Source organism: Myxocyprinus asiaticus, chromosome 31, assembly GCF_019703515.2.
Source record: "Myxocyprinus asiaticus isolate MX2 ecotype Aquarium Trade chromosome 31, UBuf_Myxa_2, whole genome shotgun sequence".
Taxonomy (NCBI): Eukaryota; Metazoa; Chordata; class Actinopteri; order Cypriniformes; family Catostomidae; genus Myxocyprinus; species Myxocyprinus asiaticus.
Window position 1 is genome coordinate 4,979,397 of NC_059374.1, and position 24,696 is coordinate 5,004,092.

Genomic DNA, 24,696 nt, shown 5'->3' on the forward strand with positions numbered 1-24,696 from the left:
CACTGCTTAAAATATAATGATTTGTTTCCAGACAGATTTGCCGTAATACCGATGAAAATCAGTTGTAAAAACTCTGCCTGTGCTGTAAGAAAAAATACACTTAAAATATACATTCTCTGAAAACAAGTGTAAATATCTTTTGCAATGTTGCTTTTCAGGCAAATGTATCGATATTACATAAGGATGTTTCAATATTTTACTGGAAAACAAGACAGAACACTCATTAAGAATAGGAATATTTGCCTTTTTTATTTGAAATTAACTTTTTAAAAAGTATTTTTTTTTAATTTGTTAGTGAGGACATGTTTAACACAACCTTAACTCAAGGTACAATTGTTGGTTAAGAGGTGTTTATTAATCGTTGCAATAATCACCCAAATAGTCAATTAATTATACTAATAATCTTTATATTCGAAGATTATCAAAATAATCGTTATTTGCAGCCCTAGTGGACACTCTTCTGCTTGGGTAAAAATGTCCAAAGATCAGGGTTTTTACAGACTCTGAAAAAGTGTGTTGTCAACTCCTGCTGCTGTCTCTTGGGCAGGGACAGTCATAACAGATGTTTTTCTTAAAGGTTGTGCAGTTGCCTAATGCACAAAGCATTAGGCTTGGCTAAATTTAGTCCAGTCAAAAGTCCCTTCCCTTTCGTCATAGATGGATACTTTAAAAGGTGATATAAACAATACTGTCGACCTGAAAGTATTGTAACCAATAATATTTATTTTGAGCTTAAAGAAAATGTTATGTCCACATATTAAATAATGTATTCGATTCATTATCTAAAACATGGTAATGTTTGCTGGAAAGTGATTTTGATAGGTGCTTGATATGAGATGAAAGGTGCTTAAAAAGTCCTTGAATCTAAGTAGGGTTTGACGCATATCCACTAAAACAAACATTATTTATTCCCGAGATAAAATACTGACTGTTTCAAAAGTATAGCCACAAGACATAAACAATATGCGTGTTAACATGATTTTAGTGTAAAAAAGTCGCTTACTAACCTTTTCTGTGTGAAGTTATATCCAATTTTACAAATTTGTTGCCATGACAATGCTGTAAACTGTAATACAAACGAATATTGGACCATTTAAACAACGTCACCTTACAAATAATACACAAGTTTTAACAGAAGAATTAATGTAAGTGCTTTTATAATATTACAAACTTTACATTTACATTTACACTTTACATTTAAATTCACCAAAAATTGGCCCCCTTTCACTTCCATTGTAAGTGTCTCACTGTAACCTTAATTTTTGTTTTTGTTTTTTAAAGAAAATGAGGGACGAGATGAAATTCTTTTTTGTGGTAATCAACATTATGCCACAAATGCTGTTGATTGAATTTAACTTATGAACTTGGAATATATCTTTAAAGAGACAGTACTGTTTTAGCACTCGTATTACAAATCTTTTTCTACAAATGTAGAAATACTTGTAAATAGTACAAATTATGCATGCAGACAATAAACAGGTAACTAATATACACTGATCAGCCACAACATTAAAACCACCTGCCTAATATTGTGTAGGTCCCCCTCGTGCCACTAAAACAGCGCCAACCCACATCTCAGAGTAGCATTCAGAGATGATATTCTTCTCACCACAATTGTACAGAGTGGTTATCTGAGTTACCATAGACTGTGTCAGTTCAAACCAGTCTGGCCATTCTCTGTTGACCTCTCTCATCAACAGCATTTCCGTCCACAGAACTGCCACTCACTGGATGTTTTTTGTTTTTGGCACCATTCGGAGTAAATTCTAGAAAATCCCAGGACATCAGCAGTTACAGAAATACTCAAACCAGCCCATCTGGCACCAACAATCATCCATGCGATTATCTAATCAGCCAATCGTGTGGCAGCAGTGCAGTGCATAAAATCATGCAGATACGGGTCAGGAGCTTCAGTTAATGTTCACATCAACCATCAGAATGGGGAAAAATGTGATCTCGACCATGGCATGATTGTTGGTGCTAGACGGGCTGGTTTGAGTATTTCTGTAACTGCTGATCTCCTGGGATTTTCTAGAATTTACTCCGAATGGTGCCAAAAACAAAAAACATCCAGTGAGGGGGAGTTCTGTGGATGTAAATGCCATGTTGATGAGAGAGGTCAACAGAGAATGGCCAGACTGGTTTGAACTGACAAAGTCTGCGGTAACTCAGATAACCGCTCTGTACAATTGTGGTGAGAAGAATATAATCTCAGAATGTGTTGGCGCTGTTTTGGTGGCACGAGGGGGAACTACACAATATTAGGCAGGTGGTTTTAATGTTGTGGCTGATCAGTGTGTGTGTGTGTGTGTGTGTGTGTGTGTGTGTGTGTGTATATGTGTATATATATATATATATATATATACATCACACACATCATATTTGATAAAAATACATGAATTTGTACATTTAAAAAAATCTAAAATGTGACTATGAAAAGCTAATGATAAAATAAAATATTTAAAAATGTATATTTTCATAATCCAAAACAAAGGTTCCTCCCCCCCACCGTATAATTAACATTAGCTGTGAGAGAATTTCTTTCATACGTATATGCGCAAAATGAATATACCCATATGAATCAGAATTGAATCAAGAGCTTGCGAATTGGAATCAAATCGAATTGGGAAATCTGTATCAATACCCAGCCCTATTTGGCTCTCTGTTTAACCTTCCATGAACCTTGGCATTTCCGATAGAAACCATTATTTTTTTTTTGTATCTCTTGAATCATTATTGAATTTTTTTATTATTATTATTACATTTTTTTATTTTTTAATATTGGATGAATTAAATGTAGTGCGGTTTTGTGACAGTGATGTAGCATACTGTTATTTGACTCATTTATTATTGTATAGTTTTTCTTATTATGTAAGCAGTACGCTAGTATTCCATTTCAAACATGAAGCCCATGTCTTCCTCTCTGTTTAACAAATAGGACATCTTCAAAAAGCTCCAGTAGGATGGGCTCCCAGAGCCAAGGAGTGTGCTTTGATGACAATGAGGTAGGGTTATCATGCATTCACAATTCTACAGTTTTGATTTCAAATATGGTCTTTATCAACAAATCCTCGCTCCAGCTTCCCACATGGAATTATTTACTTAATTTGTTGATGAATTGATCTTTGTTTTTTTCCCTCTTCTCCTCTCAGGAAGAGTTTGATCCATTTAAGGGCTCAAGACAGCAGCACAGATGATGACATATGTCTTCTCATTAATATACTACTTTTTCTCAGTCCTTCCACAGTCTGTGAAGAGTTTTGACTAAACCTGTTTTATGTTCAAGGTTAACTTACAGTTGTTTTAAAAAAACCTTGTTTAAATCACTGTCTTTTATACTGGTGCATCATTTTTCCAGGAATTTAAGGACATGCATCCATGTGAGTTTATCAGTGTATAAAGTATGTTTAAATTTGTTCCAGGCCATTAAAAAGCATCAACCGTTCTCCTTCATCTACATTTGTAAGAAAATCAGTTGTTGCTACAGAGCACATTTCACAAATTTCAACATTGCCTACGACCACACATGCATTGAAAGAACTGATCATTTCAAATGTACTTACATGTTTGCTTGTATTATTTTCCTTATAAAAAGCAAGCGTAAAAGAGAAAATTTGATGTTGCCTTTTCGTTGAATTTTTGAGCTGTGCCGAGTTGTGAAAGGTGTTTGCTGGTCTGAGTCTTGTTTTGTCGCTGTAGTTGAACAGTTTTCTTTTACAATGCTAGCACCCATCATGCATCAGTCAATGTTCTTTCATTTGTCTTGTTTGACTGTTTCTTGCATCTTGGAAACCCCCCAGACAATGACCCGCTGTATTACTTAAAGATGATTCATATGCATAGTAAATGGTATATTGACATGCGGAGTCACACGAGGTTAAACTGCCACATCACGTTCAGTTGCTTGCAAGACATGGGAGAACAAATGGCATTTTGCATTGACGTTAATCATAGCACAACACATCTTCATGCACCTTAATTAAAAATAAAAAAAAAATGAGATTTGATTTTTTATTTTATGAAATATCTGGAACAACCAACTAGAAACCTTAAACATTTATAAAAGCACCATTCATACACATGGCATCAAAGTATGCATTGTCAAGAGGTTCAGATGTTCAAACCAAACATCAGAATGGAGAAGAAATGTGATTGAATTGACCATGTATTTATAGTTGGGTCTAGACAGTGTTAGGAAATTTACCCCAAAATAACTTCACTGATTACATAGAGTAATAGCATCACTAATTAAATTACTTTTAAAGTTACTTTCTAAAACCATTTAAACATTTTCCGCTCAACCAATTCAAAATAATGTCTGTAGTTCCGGGTGCGTACACAAAGCTGCATCAGACTCATCATCAGTGTTGGGTGTAATCTAATTACAAATGACTTTTTAGTGAAAAAGTAGTGTAGCACATTACATTTCAACATTTTACTTATAAACCGGGTCCCTCACAGCTGACAGTCTGTTGTGTCACATGAGAAGGTGAACACACTTGAGTCGATGCAGTAATGTCTGATGGGAGATGCCGCTTGTCAGTAACTTGGCATAATGGGGCTGATGGTACTGGAACATTCAGAAACATGACGACTCTACGTGCGATCGTGATTGCACCTGACAGCACATGCAGTGGAGAAATTGCGCATGTATTGCCACTGACAAATATGATGTGTGAAAGTGAACAAGATTTGATAACACCTTTAGGGTGTGGTGGAACAGTAGATTAGCAGCATCAATGTGCAGTTTACACACCTGCATTAGCTACTATCATCTCAATGTGAATCTGTTATTGAATGTGTAAAGAGTTTAAAAACTGATCACCTTGCTAGAAGGTATGAAGTAACATGGTAACGCTTTCAATAAAGCCCATATTTATAATCCATTGTAATGCATTCATAATGTCTCATACACCCTGCATTATAAATGTTCATAAATAATTGAAACTAGTTATAATATTGAACTTAGCATTAACACAGTCAACATCTAGTTTTATCCACAAGTTGTAATTAAATATATTTTTATTGTACTATATAAGTGCTGTCATGCAAAAGCAGTATAGTGTAAATGGTCAAAGCTTTATGGTTTTATCATATACCATAAGTGGTCTTGTCCTGCTTCAAGTAAAATTACAAAAGCATTGTTTTCTTATAAAAAGCCATAACATTACAAATGTCAAGCCAATGGGAGTTATGCAAAGAAAACAAAAAGGAACACATTCCCAATGTAAATTTACAAAGTCGTGTTAAAATACAGTACATTTCCCAAGTAATTTTGCCCAATAGGGTGTAATTTAAGTGGAACGTAGGCAGGGGCGTAGATTCTGGTGGTATGGGTAACCCCACCAATAATCAAAACAAGCGAGTACAACCTCCTCAGTTTATACCATGATCAGTATGTGGCGGGATGCTTTTACAACGCTAGTGTTAATCTCTAGAAATTAGCTGACTACACCACCCTGGGATTTACACCCAGGGAATGATATCAATTAACCCTTTTTAGCAAGACACATAGGTTTGTGGTACTCAATAAAATTAAGGCAAAGATGTGTTTTCAATAAAGAATAAACTTTCACTCTATTAAAGTTCAAAAGCAGTGTGGGGGATTGACCAGGCAACTGTTGGAGAGAAACCAAATCAGATTAAACACTCAATATTTATTACCAACTCGTTCAGCAGTACATGGAGAAATCAGAGGGTATTAGTTACAATTGCACTGTGACTTAACCAAAGTTAAATGGTTTGAATAGAAAACATCAAAACAGAAACTGGCGCCGAGACTTACCATGGGGAGGTATATTATCTGGGGGCGTGTTCCCGAACCAATACCCACTTGTGCACAGCAAGCAAAAGGGCAAGTCAACCTAAACACAGCGAAGTAGAAATGGCACGCAATAAGGGAAACCCACCACTAGGACACGCTTCCCCAAATGGGGTGTCCAGCTCCTGCTTCTAAAACAAAAGGGGAAAAAAAAGGTAACTAAATTCAAATAGCAACTAAAACTACTTGCAGAAAGGATACCAGTTGGCACCAGATCACCACAAGAAACAGACAGAATTACCAGGCCCAATTAAAGCAGGAAATCAAAGCAAAAAACAACTTTTAATAAAAACAAATCATTAAAAAAAAACCGTAAAACAACGGAGGAAATGAAATCAAGCAAATGATCCAAGTAACAAACGGAGTAATTGAGGGTTGTGTTAAATCTGTAACACAAATAATTAAAGACAAAACAGCAGCTTGAGGCGTTGCGTACCGTTCCGGTGACTACAGCAGGCAACCAGGTGCATGTCAAACTACCCACAGGCTGAAAAGAAGGGCACAGGTTTTGGACAGATAGCCTGGATTAGATGGGACCAGGAGGCCAAAACGAACTAGGTCAGCTTAATGAGTGCAGCAAAGCACACAAAACACTGAGTAGTTCAGAGCAACAGGAGAGAACAAATCATAAAGAACAACCAGAATGACCAGCTATTCCATGGAAGAGGAAGGAAAGAAAAGGGAAAAAAAAAAAAAAAAAAAAAAAAAGTCAAAAGCACCTTAACCTTCTACCCCCCACTATATAATGGCTAAGATTGGGATCACCTGCTACCTCAGAAAATAGAGCCTAATTCTTATAGGTACAAGACTGATTTCAATAACACCACAAGTAGAAACATGGGTAATGTTTTAAGCCAAATATACGACCTTGAACACAGGCCTAATTAAAATATACTTAACAAGCTTTCCTTGATGAATTGTCTTCAAAATATTTAGTCACTTGAAGAAAGTGATATATGTCTGGGTTAATTTCTTAATTGGACTGTACAGTGTCATACTTTTTTATTTTTTTAATCTAATGTATTAAAATTAGGGATGTCCCGATACTGGTATCAGAATCTGGTCCGATACCGCACTCATGTACTAGTACTCGTACTCGTAAAAATGCTTATTTATTTAAATAGTAGCCTTTTGTGGTTTAATAATCACTTTGTGTCACGTAGAGACTGACTTTTCCAGATTGGGAAGCTGCCGTCATAACATCAGAGCTCCTTTGTCACAACAACACAGAAACACTTCAAAATAAAAGCTCGATTTAAAGGGAAAAAAAGTATACAGAAATAGATCACTGCTGTATAGTTACGCAATATTCACTGTAATACTACTACTACTAATAATAATAAATATGTATAGCACTTAATTTGATACAAATAATACAATATCACGTTGAAAATTAATTGTTATAATTTAATTTGATAAAACTTTTAATGAATGTATTTATTTAAACACCATTTTGATGATAAAATTGAAATAAACTGTTGATATGGAGTTCAGAAAAATAAAACAAAAAAACAGGTATCGCACTCGGTATCGGTAAGTACCAAAAAAAAAAAAAGTATCGGTATTCGTACTTGTTCTCAAAAAACAAAAAATGGTATCGGAACATCCCTAATTAAAATGCATTTGTGCTCATCAGGAAAACAGCAGTTCCATAGTTTTTAAGTCTCCAAATGAAAAGCACAAACATTAGAGTTCACTGAATAGAGTCCAGTATAATCAGTTTTTTTTTTTTATTCTTGGGTGTGTTTTGTATAGGAAGTAACAAAAAAGCTACATCTGTGATCAACATGCATATTTTTTCTTTCTTGATTGTGAAATACTGATTTTATACAACTTCTGTTTTACAAGCTTGACTTTGTAATGTCTTATAACCACTTAAAATATATTGTGGATGTTTATAAGAAGACATTGCTTTTGTCAATTTACTTAGAGGATGCCTAATAAATTTATATACAGTGGCGGCCAAAAGTTTGGAATAATGTACAGATTTAGCTGTTTCGGAAGGAAATTGGTACTTTAATTCACCAAAGTGGCATTCAACTGATCGCAAAGTATAGTCAGGACATTACTGATGTAAAAACACAGCACCATCACTAGTTGGAAAAAGTCATTTTTGATCAAACCTAGACAGGTCCCATTTCCAGCAGCCATCACTCCAACACCTTATCCTTGAGTAATCATGACAAATTGCTAATTTGGTACTAGAAAATCACTTGCCAATTACATCAAACACAGTTGAAAGCTATTTGGTTTGTTTTGTAATTAACATGTTTTATTGATTCAAAGAAAAAACACAACAGAGAAAAACACAACATATACACACCGAAACAACATTTAACTTTTAACCCTCATTAACATCCCTCCCCAAACACCAACCCCACCCTACCCCAAAGAACACCCCTGTGGTCACATAAAATAATACACACAAACAATCAAATAAAAAATAAATAAATAAAAATAAATAAAAAATAAAATATATAATAAACATGCATAATTAAACTAAACATCTCCCTCCTCATCCCTTTCCCTAGAGTCCTCCAAAACTGCCAAATACCAACCCCACTTCCTGAAAAATAAGTCCTCCAGCCCCAGCCTTCCATCTATCATCTTCTCATAAGCCGCCAATCCTCCCCATCTCCGCACACCACTCTGGAAATGGTGGTGCTCCGTCTGACTTCCCCTTAAAATAATTTGTCTACCAATCATCACGCCAGTCAGAACCCAATTTTTTATATATTTTTAATATACAGCTGATGTACAACTAAACAAGAGGGTAAGTACATCAGAGTCTCTAGTTTGAGAAATAGACACCTCACATGTCCTCAGCTGACAGCTTCATTGAATTCTACCCGCTCAACACCAGTTTCATGTACAACAGTAAAGAGAAGACTCAGGGGTGCAGGCCTTATGGGAAGAATTACAAAGAAAAAGCCACTTTTGAAACAGAAAAACAAAAAGAAAAGGTTAGAGTGGGCAAAGAAACACAGACATTGGACAACAGATAATTGGAAAAGAGTGTTATGTATCTTAACTCCATTGAGCTTTTGTGGGATCAGCTAGACTGTAAGGTGCGTGAGAAGTGCCCGACAAGACAGACACATCTATGGTAAGTGCTACAGGAAGTGTGGGGTGAAATATCACCTGAGTATCTGGACAAACTGTCATTGCTGCACGTGGAGATTTTTTTATGAGAACTCTTTGCAGTAGTGTTAGTTGAAGTGGTTTTTTTTTTTTTTTGTTTGTTTTTTTAATGCCACTTTGGTGAATGAAAGTACCAATTTTCTTTCCATAAGAGCAAAATCTGTACATTATTCCAAACTTTTGGCCGTCAGTGTATAATATATACATATTGTTACATGACTCTGCTCTTCAGTTTTGTTTTCCCCTTGTGTGAGGCTGCCAGCTGGATGGGGGGTGAAGATTGGTAACTGGCAACACCTGAACTCTGCTTATTTTCTTATTATTTTTATTATTTATTATGTTTTGCATGTTTATTTTTACTGGTTTTCTTTATTGTTAAGTATTGCGATGTCTCTTTGCCATCCCCATATCAGCCTGACATGCTAAACGTGTTAAAGCTTTGGTTTATAGGTTCAAGTGTTGTGGGATCTAATCCCTGCATCAACAAAACATGTATTTAGAAGTTTTGTTTTTATGGAGATCTTTGCTTTGTGCTTACTAAATGATTACTGGGATTTTCTCCAATCAAATTTTGATTTTCATTTTGTTGTATTGTTACATGAATACAAAGTTGATTATGGTGACTATGATGATTGGCTTTGATTACTCTATGATTGGCATGTCCCTTTGGTAACTGTAAATATTGTGGTGCAGTGGATTGTGTGTTGAATGGTATGTTTGAATGGGAAATTTGAGGACATACTCTATAGCACCACCACCATGTAAAACATTTTAGTGCTTATCTTGTGAACCATTTGTCCTAGAAATAAAATTCTGCATCTGATTACACTCCTCCTCATGATTCCAACATTAAAACTCCGCCCATTACAGTTGCCGCCAACTTGAATTCTGTCATTTATAATTTTTTCACTATTCCTTGAAATTTCATCTGATTTGCCCAAACAATGGCTCAAAGTAATCTCCAGACCAAGTCGCACAGATTAAATGATTTAGAATTTTGATTTTCACCTCAGTTGAAAAGTTAACACAAAGTTAACGAGGTCGAAGTAACAATGTATGTAAGACTATATCTTGGCAACAGTTTGTCGTATCAAAACAAACTTGGTATGCTTCATCAGGACCATGATCTGAGGGTACATGAAAAGTTTGGATACAGTGCCACCTATGGGTCAAAAGACCCTATAAAGTGCTATTTTTGCCCATAACTTTTGAACTGTATGTCCTAAAATCATGAGGTTGGTTCATGAATTCTGTGGGTCATGAGAATTTCAACGATAAAACATTTTCTCATATCAACCATACTGTCCCTCAGCCAAAATGAATTGGATTAAAAAGTGACATATCTTTTAAAAGCGTTGTAAGATTTAAAAGAAATTTGGTATGAATCATTAACATTATGTCCTGTCATGCTACCATATCAACCAAGTGGCTCAGTGTGTTAAATACTTGACTGTAGTTCCAAAGTTTGTGGGTTTGATCCCTGCCTCTGCAAGTCATGCAGTAGAAATTTCTTTAGTTCTGGTGATTTTGTATTGTGCTTACTGGGTTGCTGGTGTTTTCCACAATCAAATTCTGGTTTTGATCTCTGCTGAAAAGTTATATGAATATGCATTGGATAGACCATTGACATTTGGAACAGAAAGGCATAGGTTCAAATCCATCCCGAGGTGACTTGAAAGGTTGTGTATGCTTGCTCTATGTGTCATATGTGGTCTTTGGGTTGTGCAGTTGTTACCATGCTAATGCCTGAACCTGTAGTTGCTGTTTGCAGCTATATTATTATTCTGGCTGGGGTCTATGGCAGCCCTATGTACTGTACATAGGAAAATGATAAAATTTTGGCACACTGAGGGGGGCCTGGGTAGCTCAGTGAGTAAAGACACTGACTACCACACCTGGAGTTATGAGTTTGAATCCAAGGTGTGTTGAGTGACTCCAGCCAGGTCTCCTAAGCAACCAAATTGGCTTGGTTGCTAAGGAGGGTAGAGTCACATGGGGTAACCTCCTTGTGGTCGCTATAATGGGTGGTTCTCTCTCAGTGGGGCGCATGGTGAGTTGAGCGTGGATGCTGCGGAGAATGGGATGAAGCCTTCACGTGCACTACATCTCCATGGTAATGTGCTCAACAAACCATGTGATAAAATGCACAGATTGACGATCTCAGACACAGAGGCAACTGAGATTTATCCTCCACCACCCAGATTGAGGCAAGTCACTATGCCACCATGAGGACCTAGAGCACATTGGGAATTGGGCATTACAAATTGGGGAGAAAAGGGGAGAGGAAAAAAAACAATTGGCACACTTATAGGGGTGGGCATGAATAGCCCTTATACCAAATTTGGGATCTCTAGGTCATACTCTACAGCACCACCACCAAAAATGCACTTTTCTTTTGTGTATCTTTTGAACAGTTTGTCCTAGAGACACCATTCTTTTTAGTCTTGAGTACTCTCCTCCTGATGATTCAAATGGACCCCTTACATTAAAACTCCACGCATTACAGTGGCCACCATCTTGCATTATAACATTTTCCATTTAAAATGTTCACGTCCTTCAAACTTTGTCCAATTTGTCCAAACAATGGCTCAAAATAATCTCCAGACCGAGCTGCACAGAACTGACCAGAAACCATTCTAATTTGCGTGACCGTTCAGAAATTATTCCAACACGACATAAACGAGGTCGACATGAAAATTGAATTGAGGCTGTATCTCAGCAATGCTTTGTCCTATCGAAACAAATTTAATCAGGACCATGATCAGAGGTAACATGCAAACACCTAATGGTCAAGAAATGTCAAAATTGGCTATTTTTGTTCGTAACTTTTGAACCGTTTGTCCTAAAATTATGAGTGCGGTGTCTTTGGAATCCTTAGGTTATGATGATTTCAACTATATAGATTTTCCCAACATCAGCCATATAACCTCTCCACCATTTCGAATTTTATAAGAAAGTCATGTATATTTTAAACGCTTTGTCGGATTTGAATGAAAATTGGAAGGGGTCTTCGACATCATGTTCTGGTGGTACCTAAGCAGTTTGGAGACAGCGCCACATAATGGTCAAAATTCTTAGTCAATTTAAACAAAACTTTTAATGTATCATTGCTTCCTTATTCTAAGTCTTGTGAAATTGGCAGAGATACATTTCTAAATTTATTTATTATATATTTATTTTTAAAACCTGCTGCTCTCAGCTTGGAATGTATCTTAGGCATTTTTTAGTTGTGTCAACTAAATGGGCCAGTGGTTAATTCATTGGAACACAAGTCAAAAGGTTATGATTTCAATTCCAAGAAAGAGCAGTTTTAAAATGTGTACTTCTGTTGATCTTTGAGTTTTCATATTGTGCTTACTACAATGCAGACTGTACTTTATTGCGTAATAACCTGTAACAATACACAGAATTGGCCAAACAGATCAATCAAATAAAGAATTTACACTCTCTGGGAGATGACTGATCATCAGTGATGACACCTGGTGCTAATAGATTCTACTGAAGGAAAGAGGGAGATACAACAAGAGCAAGAAAAAAAAAGATCAAACCAGCAAACACTGCAACAATTGAATCTTTCTTACAGTCACACAGTCTTAGATGTACATCAACTGCAAATAAAATAAGCAAATTATATGTCTCAATATCTCACGGGAGATATTCAATATACAACATTGCCATGATCTTTTATTATACATTTATATATATATCTATATCTATCTATCTATCTATCTATCTATATATATATATATATGTGTGTGTGTGTGTGTGTGTGTGTGTGTGTGTGTGTGTGTGCAAAAGATTGGCAGTTAATAGAAATTTAGCTCCATTTAGTGTTGCTGATTTTGTTATTACTTTTTTTATTACTGTGATTGGTGTTCTCTTTGGTTAGGCACTTGAACCTTCTTGAATGAATAAAGTATTTTCTAGTTGGTATAATAATATTTCAACAACATGTTCAGTTACACAAGGATGAGAGCATTAGCGGAAAGCAGGTTATTCACAATGTGAAAAGTGCTTAAAAGAATTGTGATGCTTTGATTGCATTGGATGTAAGTTAAATGTACAAATCAATGATACATGGATCATGGCAATATATGCAGTTCACATGGAAGAGGAGTTACCTCAATAGTTATTTGACAAGTTGAGCAGATACTGCCACTGAAGGATGCAACAACTTATTGTAAGAAAAAACTTTTGCATTGTTATTTACACAGACTCATCCCTCCGAGGGGGTCTATGTACAAGCAAAGAAGAATGTTTCCCCTCTGTGACTATGTGCTGCATGGCCTACTTTCACTGTTGCAAACCATCCTATTATTCACGTGTGACTACTGTAACTATTCACAGAGTAGATTATTCTACCAAATTCTCACTCGTGTACAGTTCAAGCTAACAACAGCTTTACTCAGATAAACCCTGTGTGTCAATATAAATCTCTTAACATTACTTACATTTATGAACCTATAAATAAATTTAACCAGGATCACAACTATCTCATGGGAACACAAATCTCACCCATGGTAACTAAAAATAAACCTTTGTCATAACATAAAACGACATTATTAAGATTAAATGGAACCTGAAACATAACCATAACCTGCAATTACTTTTAAAAGTTAATTAATACCACCCCCAAACTGTCCCCAAAACCTCCACAGACCTACCTAATTAATTAAGCAAACACAACAGCCAATAGCAAGTCCTCAAGCAAAAACTACAAAAAAGAGTTATGATTTGCTAAAACTTCATGAGAGCAGAAAAGCCTCAGGGTAGACTGAAAAATGTGGCACCCCTCTCATTACAGAGATCTTATGGTGACTTTGCAAATGCAAGAACTTTTTAAATTATAAATGAATGAATAAATGTATTTCCTTTTTTTCTTCTTTTTTACTAATTTATTGCTTGATTCAAATAATGTTTGTGTTTGAAAATAAAAAAATGTGAATTATAAATAATATAGCATGATTAAATTTCCATCTAAAACCATTTATATATAACCCTCACCACAAACCCAAATTATATAGGGGGTCTTAAAACAGTTCTGTGCCTGGGGTCCAACATTTGGTGCTACACCCCTGACACTAAATTATACTATGATAAGATATACCAGAAATCGCCTCAGTGGACCCTTTCCATCTCACCGTGTTGTGCTTGTTCAACTGAACAATGCATTTCCCAGAAGATGATCATATTAATTTAAAGTAAGGTTCAAGTGTATAACCAAAGAAAACTATAATACCCATAATGGTGACGTCTATGAATGAAACAACATAATGACATCACCAAAACTAAATACAGACAAGCCTCTATTAATTCTCAGTTAATAACTTTTGCACACATGAAAGACAAACATCCTCACAACATATTGGAACGTTGTCTAATAACATATTGTATTTGCAGCTGATGTACATCTAAGGCTGTGTGACAGTAAGATTCAATTGTTGTGGTGTCTGCTGGTTGGTTCTCTTGTTTTCTTGTTGTCCCTCTTTCTTTCCTTCAGTAGACTCTGCTTGTTAACACCAGGTGTCATCACTAATGATCAACCATCACTCAGAGAGTGTACCTACTTTATTTAATTAATTGTTTGGCCAAATCAACATTGAACACTTCAAACTGTAGTTTCACAGTGTTCAGTGTTAGTTTTTAACACCATCGAGTGAGACTGAAATGATCACTAAGGTGTATATATTTAACACTGGGAATTTTGCTGTGTACTCTCAATCTAGTATGTCTCTTTGACATCAGTGAGACTTGTCGATTGTGTGGTGCAGTGGTTAGAGCTCTGGGGCCGGTTGCACCAGCTATACGTACGTTACAACTTAGCCTAGTTGTGGCATAAATGGGCACTAGGTCCCAATGTACGCACTACTAAATATTTGAGTGTTGCACCATTAAATATAGGTAGAATGTAACCCTACATATAAACTAAATATTTACGGAAGCCTCTGACCAGGAGTAATGGATGGAATAAAAAAGCAGACTCACTTAATGACATCAATGAGCTCATGTTTTGATTGACAGGCTTCAGTGCTTTCGACATATATGATGATGTTGGCATTTACACTCATTTACAGGAGAAAACATTATGTAAAAACCTTCAGCATGAAACCAATCTAACGGTGCACTTTCCTGTGTACTCCACCCAGTGTCAAGTTTCAACATACGAAATAGATATTAAAATGAATAAATGTCTATTTTTCCAGCCTGTTGTATTAGTATTGATTTATTTATTGTCACTTATTTATTTTTGATACGTTATTGAATATTGTTATTTACATAAGCTAAATATATCATTAATGAAATCTTGTTATATTACGTTTCTTATTTCAATGGGGATATCATTTATTACAGCTGACAGTTATGACAGTTACAAGCAAACAAGGTTTTAACAAGATCAAACTGAAATTCTTGGCCGTTTAACACTTCTGTGTACAAATTTGAAGGCTGTTTATTGGATCAATACAGGTAAACGTCATATTATGCGACTATGCATCACTTTAAGGAGAGCTTACGACCGACTAGTTAAGTCTTGCCTTAAGAACAGGTGGTGCAACGACTTAGTTTGTAACGAACTAGTAGTTACTAAGCCTTTAGTGTGAACTTTACATCTCAACTTAAGTGAGACCTTACGCACAGCTGGGGCAACCCTACCCTGGGCTCTAGTTCAAAAGACAGGATGAACCCTGGATTGATCCCCATCTCAACTGGTTTAAATGCTGTGCTTCTGTTGTGCCGGAGCTCTTTGTGTTGTGTATGGCTTTAGGGCTTGGCCCCGATCATTGCTGCTTGCAGCTATATTTCAGTATTATTATTATTATTTAAGACTAGCTACACTGACCTACATTAACCATGGTAATAACAAGCCATCAATGGTTGTGATTATATGTTTTCAACCTGTGATTTTTTGTTGACCTCAACAACAAAAATGTCACATGATACATGCCCTTTTATTTGAAAACCATGAACAAAACTATGCAAGATAAAAGAAAATCCAACCCAGGATACATTAAATACAGGTTATGTTTTTTACTAAGCTGGGTTGCCACTTGATCCATCCATCCATTCATCTTCTATAGCCGCTTGTCCTATGTAGGGTTGTGCTGGAGCCTATCCCTGGACAGGTGGCCAGTCCATCACAGGGCTAACACACAGAGACATACACATTCACACTTTCGCCTAGGGGCAATTTACAGTCTCCAGTTCACTTAACCTGTATGTTTTTGGACTGTGGGGGAAACCAGAGCACCCGGAAGAAAACCCAAACCAGGGACCTTCTTGCTGTGAGACGAGAGTGCTACCCACTGAACCACCTCTCACCACTTGATGTCCATCATAAAATCTGGGTCCGGAAGCAAAACCAGTTGAGAACCACTGATGTAAACAGCCTAATGGCTGTTTTTAAAAAAGGAACAAGACCTTTATGTCCTGCCCCAACTTCCTGTTTCAGTTGTAAATGCAACAACAAATGCACAGTGTCTCGAACTGTGTTCGTCACGGCAGTTCACAGGGACTTCTTTAAACTTCTTAACTACTTTATTTAAAGTTAGAGCATATTCAGAGTTTAAACTGACTAAAGGCCCAATGCTCAGTTCACTTTAAGAAATACTTCAGAAACATATCAACTTTTTCTACCAGGTAAAAGGCTATTTGGCTATGAATTGAATATAAATAACATTTTCACTCTGGAACAGTTGAAAGGTTGTTCTGGTTTTCCATTATGTTCTGCAAAAAATAAATAAATCGGTACGTTTTTGTTCCTTGAACTGCCTCTAATGCCTTATACAAACTGATAACCTCAGTTGGCATTTAGGTTGTTATATTTCAATTGAATGTACTGTGCTGTATTTGCAAGTGTGTCTATTTGTATGATGAAATGTTTTTTTAAAAATATTTATAGTACTAATAATCTTGATGAGTAGTAAGAGTGATGTAACTCACCTTTAATGTTCTATCTTATGAGAACGGAGCACTTTATGTTCCCATACACATCTTTATACAGTTGGTTTATAGCTTATTAGGAACACCTTGTTAATGTATCAGTATCAAAGTTATTTGGCTTCAATTCCAAATGCATTAAATTGGGTTGTTTACATTTACACAATGTTAATTTTTAGTTGCACCATTTACTAATAAAAATAGTTATGATACTGTAGATTGGGTTTACACTTATGTCGTCATGGCAACGAAGTTGTACAATTAAATATAACTGTACATCGAAAAGTTAAGTGTCTAAAATCACGTTAACATGCATAGTGTTTACGTTTTGTGGCTATACTTTTGAAACAGATTTTTTTTTTTTTTAAAGAAAAGTAGGGACGAGTCAAAATAAATGTTTGTGTTAATCACAATTAAGCCACAAATGCAGTTGACTTGAATTGAACCAGGAATATTCCTTAAACAATGGTTAAGAAAGCTTTTAAAGACTAGTTTTAGAGTTGCATTATTTACATTCTTTTTAATACCATGCTCTTTCAAATCCAATATTAGCCTTTATAGTACCTCTCCAGCCTTGACTGCAAAAAGTTGACTGATTATGACAATGTGGCTGTCCCCATATCCAGTATCTGTCTGTGCGCGTCAGGATCACAAACACTTTGTCCAACCAATGGCAGTGCTCATGATGTTCGTGTGAGGCAGGGCACCGCTGGCTTTTAAAAACTGACGCTCATCAGCATCAGTGAACACTCCTCAAACTGCACTGCCCGTCTCCATGTGCAATACTTATTAGAGTTATAGTCTGACTTGCGGATAGACATGCCCTGTAGTGGCGTGTTGTTCACACTGACGTATCTGACAGCAATCGTTGAGTGTGCGGTGGGATACAATGCGTCTCTGCTGTTGGAGATGCTGGAGGCGGCGGGGAACCGGTCCAGTCTCTATACGTTCGACGACAACACTCTGGCGGACTGGCGCTCACTTGTGTGGAAGAAACGGCACGGAGAAGAGTCGCAGCACGCCACCGTGAAAGCACTGCTTATCTTCGCCTACTCTGTCATCATCATCATCTCATTGTTTGGAAACATCCTCGTGTGCCATGTGGTCATTAAAAACAAGCGCATGCACTCTGCAACAAGTCTCTTCATAGTGAACCTGGCTATTGCGGACATACTCATAACGCTTTTGAACACGCCCTTCACTCTGGTATGTTTATAGATGTTTTAATTGCATGTGAGAATTGCGGTTTTATGAATAGTTTTTTATATATTATTATTATTATTAATGTTGTTAGTTTGTTCTGTATAGCTAATGTATAGTTTTCATGCAGAACCCTTACAGTGACACTTCATTGGAATTTTACGCACGTGTGTGTGTGTCTGTGTTTAGGTGAGGTTTGTGAACAGCACTTGGGTTTTTGGAAGGGGTATGTGTCACATCAGTCGCTTCGTGCAGTATTGCTCTCTGCACGTCTCTACACTCACGCTCACGGCCATCGCACTGGACAGACGGCAGGTAAACACAAATTCACGCACTACAGTTACAAAAAGTACTTTGGGATGCCACAGTATCGGTATTAACTGCGGTAAAGTTGGTAATATTCACATATTCTCAATAGCTTTCTAACGGTGGGTGCAAAAAGGATGGTATCAGTAAATTATTAATACTGGCAAGTATGGCAATGAGCTACAATACTATTTGCTCTTCAAGTCGACGTTTTTTAAAAGTGGACAAAAGTGTTGATCTCTAAGGTACCGTCTAAAAATTACAGTTAGTATTTTACGTCAACCGGCCCCGGTGTTGTGTCGAAGTCTGTTCCCCCTATGTTTCCCCGTTTAGTGTTCCCCTTAGTGCCGTTAAACATTAAACATAGGGCGAACATGTGTAATTTTAAATGCCGCTGTCGAAGTCCCCCTGTGTTTCCCCTTAGGTTAGTGTCGAGGTCTGTTACCCCCTATGTTTCCGCTTTGTCGAAGACTGTTTCCCCCCATGTTTAATGTTTAATGGTGCTATGGGGAACACTAACCAGGGAAACATAGGGGGTTGTGTCGAAGTCTGTTCCCCCTATGTTTCCCCTTAGGTTAGTGTCGAGGTCTTTTACCCCCTATGCAGTGTTGTATAAAGTATCCATTTGTCATACTTGAGTAAAAGTAAAGATACCTTCATGGAAATTGACTCAAGTAAAAGTTAAAGTAGCTCATGAGAAAACGACTTAAGTAAAAGTATTAAATGAACTGATATTAAATTTACTTAAGTATCAAAAGTACAGGTAAATTGCATAAATTACGGAACAGTTCATTAAACCCATGGCAACTTATTTGATTGGTGGTGCTCATCATTTACTCGCCCTCATGCCATCCCAGATGTGTATGACTTTCTTTCATCTGCAGAATGCAAACAAATACTTTAAAGAATATTTCAGCTCTATAGGTCAATTCAATACAAGTGAATGGTGGTCAGACATTTCAAGCAACAAAAGGCACATTAAGGCAGCATAAAGTTATCCATACTACAGTGGTTAAACCAAACTGTAACACATTTTCACTGTATATCTTGCCATTGCCATCTCAAGGCATGATCATGATTTCAAGCTTGATTTCACTTTCTAGTGCTTGATGCATGCACAGAGCCCTAGGTGGCGCTATAGGAAGTGTAATCGAACTTGAAATCCTGATCGCCAAGAGGACTGCTGATGTCAAAATTTATAGTCAAAAAAGGAGTTATATTTTGGTCTATTGTCACCCAAAAACCAATTTGTTCCATTAAGAAGATATTGATGAAACCACTGGAGTCATATGAATTACTCTTATGCTGCATTTATGTGCTTTTTGGCACTATAAAGGTCTGGCCACTATTTGCTTACATTGAATTGACCTACATAACAGCAATATTCTTCTGAAAGTCTTTTTTTGTTTGTGTTCTGCAGAAAAAAAAATTAAAGTCATACACATCTTGGATCGAATGAAGGTGAGAAAATTGAGAGAATTTTCATTTTTAAATGAACCATCCCTTTTATGGTACATTCAAGTCACATCAGAATGATCGTATATATGGGATTATGGGGCCAATAAGCAACCACACAGAACACCCTGGCAACTGCATAGCAATGTGCTGAAACACAGTTAAAACAACTTAACAACAGCATAGCAACAACCTTACAACCACCTAGAACACCATGTCAACTGCAAAGTAATGTGCAAAAAACACAAAAAACAACTTAACAACAGCATAGTAACAACCTGGCAACCACATACTGTAGCAATGCGCCAAAACACACAGCAGAGATCACCTTGATAACTGGATAGCGTGCCCTAGCAACCATCCAGAAAACCCTAGTTACCACATACTGTAGCATAAATGTGCTACAAAGCAAATATAACACTTTAGCAACCACCAGAAAACTAGTTTTGCTTCGGCAAAGACCATTCACATATTCATAAAATATAAAAATAAAATGTAAATGCATGTGATTGACTTTTATATTAACAATTCTCCTGGAAAGGCGGGAGACTGATTGCACATAACTTCATTTTTTCACACCTTTCATAATGTTTAAGCCTAAATTTATAAATGTAATTAGTCTAAAAACATTTTTTAATTCACATGAGCAGTTTCTTGTCTTCCCCAGAGGAGACGAATCATTCAGACCGCTTTTTGAATCTTTTTGTTCAGTTCAAAGGAATCAAATTTAAAAGATTAGAGTCAAATGATTCTTTCAACAAATCACACATCACTATCGCCGATCTGCATGCATTTTTGCACGTACTGCTGTCATTTAAAAAAAAAAATTTTTAGATGTTCAGTCGCAAAAGTAATGAAAGGGTCTGGAGAAATTTATCGGAGCAAAAGTATAAATTTTCTCTTCAAAATTTAATAAAGTGAAAGTAAAAGTCCCGTTGGGCCAAAATCAAACAAAGGGAGTCCAAAACAGACTACAAATCCCATGAAGCCTTGCTCACTAAAGGATCGAACTCTCAACTCCTATTGGATGAGGCACACAACAGAACGGCCCTCAACCACGACATCATCGGGAGTAGAAATAACTCTGAAATGCTTCCGGGCATTGCTTCCAGCAACTTTGCTCACCGTGTGTAGATGCAGCTCATCGCTGCTCTCAGGTGTAGCCTCGTGGCACAAGGAAGTAACGTACGACTTGAAACTGTGGCCGTACAATCTCCATCTCGCTGGACGAGTTGAGATTACTCTGTGTTCCACCGAACACTCTAACGGATCCGAAAGAGACCGCCGTGCAATCCACATCTTTATCCGTTTGAAAAGAAAAAAAGATTTCTCTTCCCGCTTCAATCAAGTCGATGTCGCTGATTTCCGCCTGCCGACAGAGCGAGGAAACGGCCTCCCATCATCAAGCGAGCCTCGAGGAACCGAGTCGGTATCTTTGATAATTATTAATTATTGCTAATAACCAAACCCGTGCCTGAACGTGGCGCACTATATTTAATGATGCGCCGTGTGAGGTTCTAATGAGTTAGATTCTATTATTTAATTTAAATATTAATTAATAACTAAAGAAATAATTATTAATTATTTCTGATAGTAACACTGATCTAAACAACCAGTAGAACCTACAGTACAAATATAAAAAAACTGTACTTAAGTACAGTAACGATGTATTTGTACTTCGTTACTATACACCTCTGCCCCTATGTTTCCCCTTTGTTGAAGTCTGTTTCCCCCTGTGTTTAATGGCACTACGGGGAACACTAACTGGGGAAACATAGAGGATTGTGTCAAAGTCTGTTCCCCCTCTGTTTCCCTTTGTCAAAGTCTGTTCCCCCGTTTCCCTTTTGTTGAAGTCTGTTTCCCCTTTGTCAAAGTCTGCTCCCCCTATGTTTCCCCTTTGTCGAAGTCTGTTTCCCCTGTTTCCCCTTTTTTGAAGTCTGTTCCCCTTATATTTCCCCTTTGTCGAAGTCTGTTCCCCTTATGTTTCCCTTTTGTCGAAGTCTGTTCCCCCTGTGTTTAATGTTTAACGGTGCTACGGGGAACACTAACCAGGGAAACATAGGGGGAAAAGACTTCGACACAACACCGGCTTCTGTTCTGAGCTGAACATCTCTGCTTGACTTGTTAAGGTTCCAAAACAAGATGTAGAACATCTTTAAACAAAAAATAAATAGAATAAATAAATGTAAAAACAAATCTCTTGATGTACATTTAACATTTGCACTGTGTATGTTTGTCCTTGTCAGTCATTATTGAGCAAATGAAAACCACATCTGAATGATTGTCCAAATGCATGTGATATACACTAGAAAACATTCAGGACATAGTAGTTGGCCTTCTACAGCTTTGATTTTTGTAATTAAAATATATTTGATTCAAGTCCAAACATAACCTCTCAGTTGTACAGCCTGCTGAGTTTATTGCCTTTTTAATAAGGCATGTTTAAGAGTTTTTTTGTCATATTTAATGAGTACAGCTATTTTATTGTTGACAAGATTACTCTTAAACAAGTTGGAAAACCTAATCTGTACTCCACAAGACATATTAAAGCTTGCAGCTTTCCAACCTTGGCATTGGTTACATTTTGGTCATGTTTATTTTCCATTAAAAATATAAATAACTTACCACTTTTATTTGAACTGACTGGTCAAACGTTGGTAAGTGTTAGTAAGCGTTAAGCACCCTCTTGCACCAACTATTTGTATGGCAGCTTTCAACTAAAAATTTCAATACCTTTTCTGTGCTTGCACAGATCACCCCAAAACAACTTCAACATTATCAAGCACCCTCTAAAGTACATGCTACCCCTCAAAATCTGGCTTTTGTCAGAGGGTTAGGGATTAGACTTTCTAATGTGGCAACATATAGAGCTCAATAGATTCTACAAGGTAGAACAGATTGTTCTAAAACAAGCTGGAAATCCATACGTGAACCCTACTGAATATACTACAACTAAACATTTTAAAGTTTCACCAGAGCTAGTGATGTGATGTTCATTTTAATCAAGACATATATTCACTGACCATGTGCATGGTGCTGAATGCACACATTTCTGCCATGTGCCAGTGCATGATAGAATTAGCTATTTATTTATTTTTTATTTTTTGACTTTTGACTTTTGACTTTTGACGTTTGGATGAAATAACACACCAGTTTCAATAGGTTTTAAGTGGATAAATGAATTGCTTAAAAACTATTTGTAAAAACAATTACTAACTAAAAGGACATGCTACAGTTTCACCTTACAATTTCAATACCTTTTATGTGGTTGCACAGATTGCCCTTAAACAACTTTGACAATATAAAGCACCCTCTAAAAGGTACTCTACTGAGTTCTGTTGACTTTGTAATGCAGCAGCATATAAAGCTCAATATATTTTATATGGTGGAACAGATGGTTTCACAATAAGTTGGATTCATTTATGTGAACCCAACTAAACACACTACTAGCTTTCATCTCAGCTGAATTTTGGTGCTGTTCCTATTTATAAAGAGATGTCTGCGCAGATGCAGCACGTCTAAATTTCAGTACTATTTCATTGGTTGCACACATTGCCCCAGAGCAGAATAAACACTATCAAAAACACTCTTAGGGACACACTACATATCATATTTTGGGTCTTGTCATATCTACTGAGTTCACTTGACTTTGTAATGTGGTAACATGCTGAGCTCAATAGATTTTACATGGTGGAACAGATAGTTTAAAAAATGCTTGTACCCAACTGCATGTACTACAGCTAAAAGTTAGAGATGTTAATTTCAATCAAAAAAACATGTCTGTGCCTTTACGACACAATTGCTGTCCATGTGCCTGGTTCTGAAAGTGGATGAATCTGCCTGCGCATTGCAATTATGAAAGTATTTTGACTTTTAATGTGACAACATTTAGGGTTCATTAGTTTTTGAATGTTGAATACATTTCTCTAAAATGACTTTACAACTTTATGTGAATTTTACAAGATATGTAACATCTCTAGTTGCATCACTCTCACCTCCAAATTTCAATACTTTTTAAGTGGTGGCAAAGATTGCTCCAAAACAGCATTAATATTACTAAGCACCCTCTTAATGTCATACTACACCTTACAGATTGTCCATTGTCAACTGTACCAATTTCTGTTGACTTCCTATTGCGGCGACATAAAGAGCTCAAATTCTACATGGTGGTACAGATTACTCTAAAATAAGCTGGAAATCCATACATGAACCCTACTGAATATACTACACTTCCTATAAAACTTTAGGATTTCACATGAGCTTAATATTAGTGATGTTCATTTTAATCAAAATATGTGTGTGGTGCTGAATGTGCTTATTTCTGCCATGTGCCAGTGCATGGTTATTCTGCTCAATTGTTTGGACTTTCGGATCATTTAACAAACAAGATTCAGTAGGTTTTGAGTCAATGAGCAAATTGCTTTGAAACAGTTTGGAAAAATTTATATGCAAACTAAAGGGTTTAAAGATTCTGAGGGCTCAGTGGGTAGCACTGTCACCTCACAGCAAGAAGGTCCTGAGTTCAAGTCCTGGCTCAACTGTGCTCTCTGTTCCCAGTATTTGTGTGTGTTTCCTCTGGGTAAGTGAATTGGAGACTCTAAATTGCCTGTGTGAATATGTTTGTCTGTATGTGTTAGCCCTGTGATGGACTGGCCACCTGTCCAGTGTGTTTCCCTGCCTTTGGCCCAAGACAGCTGGTATAGACTCCAGCACTACCCACTAACCTGCATAGGACAAGTGGCTATAAAAAATGGATGGATGGTGGGCATTCTAGAGTTTCACTTTACAATTTCAATCATTTTTAGTAGTTGCACAACTTTGACATTATCATACACCTT

The 24,696-nt window shown here is 36.7% G+C and overlaps 2 protein-coding genes across 2 annotated transcripts in view; both read left to right on the forward strand.

Moving 5' to 3' along the window:
* The window catches only part of mre11a (MRE11 homolog A, double strand break repair nuclease), a 93,048-nt gene extending 89,595 nt beyond the window's left edge, over positions 1-3,453 (forward strand). The window contains exons 19-20 of the mRNA XM_051665653.1: positions 2,939-3,005; positions 3,153-3,453. Coding sequence (XP_051521613.1) covers positions 2,939-3,005; positions 3,153-3,197 — 112 coding nt within the window. The 3' untranslated portion in view covers positions 3,198-3,453. The remainder of the gene's footprint in view (positions 1-2,938; positions 3,006-3,152) is intronic.
* Positions 3,454-17,702: 14,249 nt separating this feature from the next.
* LOC127422274 (G-protein coupled receptor 83-like) overlaps positions 17,703-24,696 on the forward strand; it is a 31,146-nt gene continuing 24,152 nt past the window's right edge. Inside the window, exons 1-2 of the mRNA XM_051665677.1 lie at positions 17,703-18,103; positions 18,287-18,412. Coding sequence (XP_051521637.1) covers positions 17,717-18,103; positions 18,287-18,412 — 513 coding nt within the window. The 5' untranslated portion in view covers positions 17,703-17,716. The remainder of the gene's footprint in view (positions 18,104-18,286; positions 18,413-24,696) is intronic.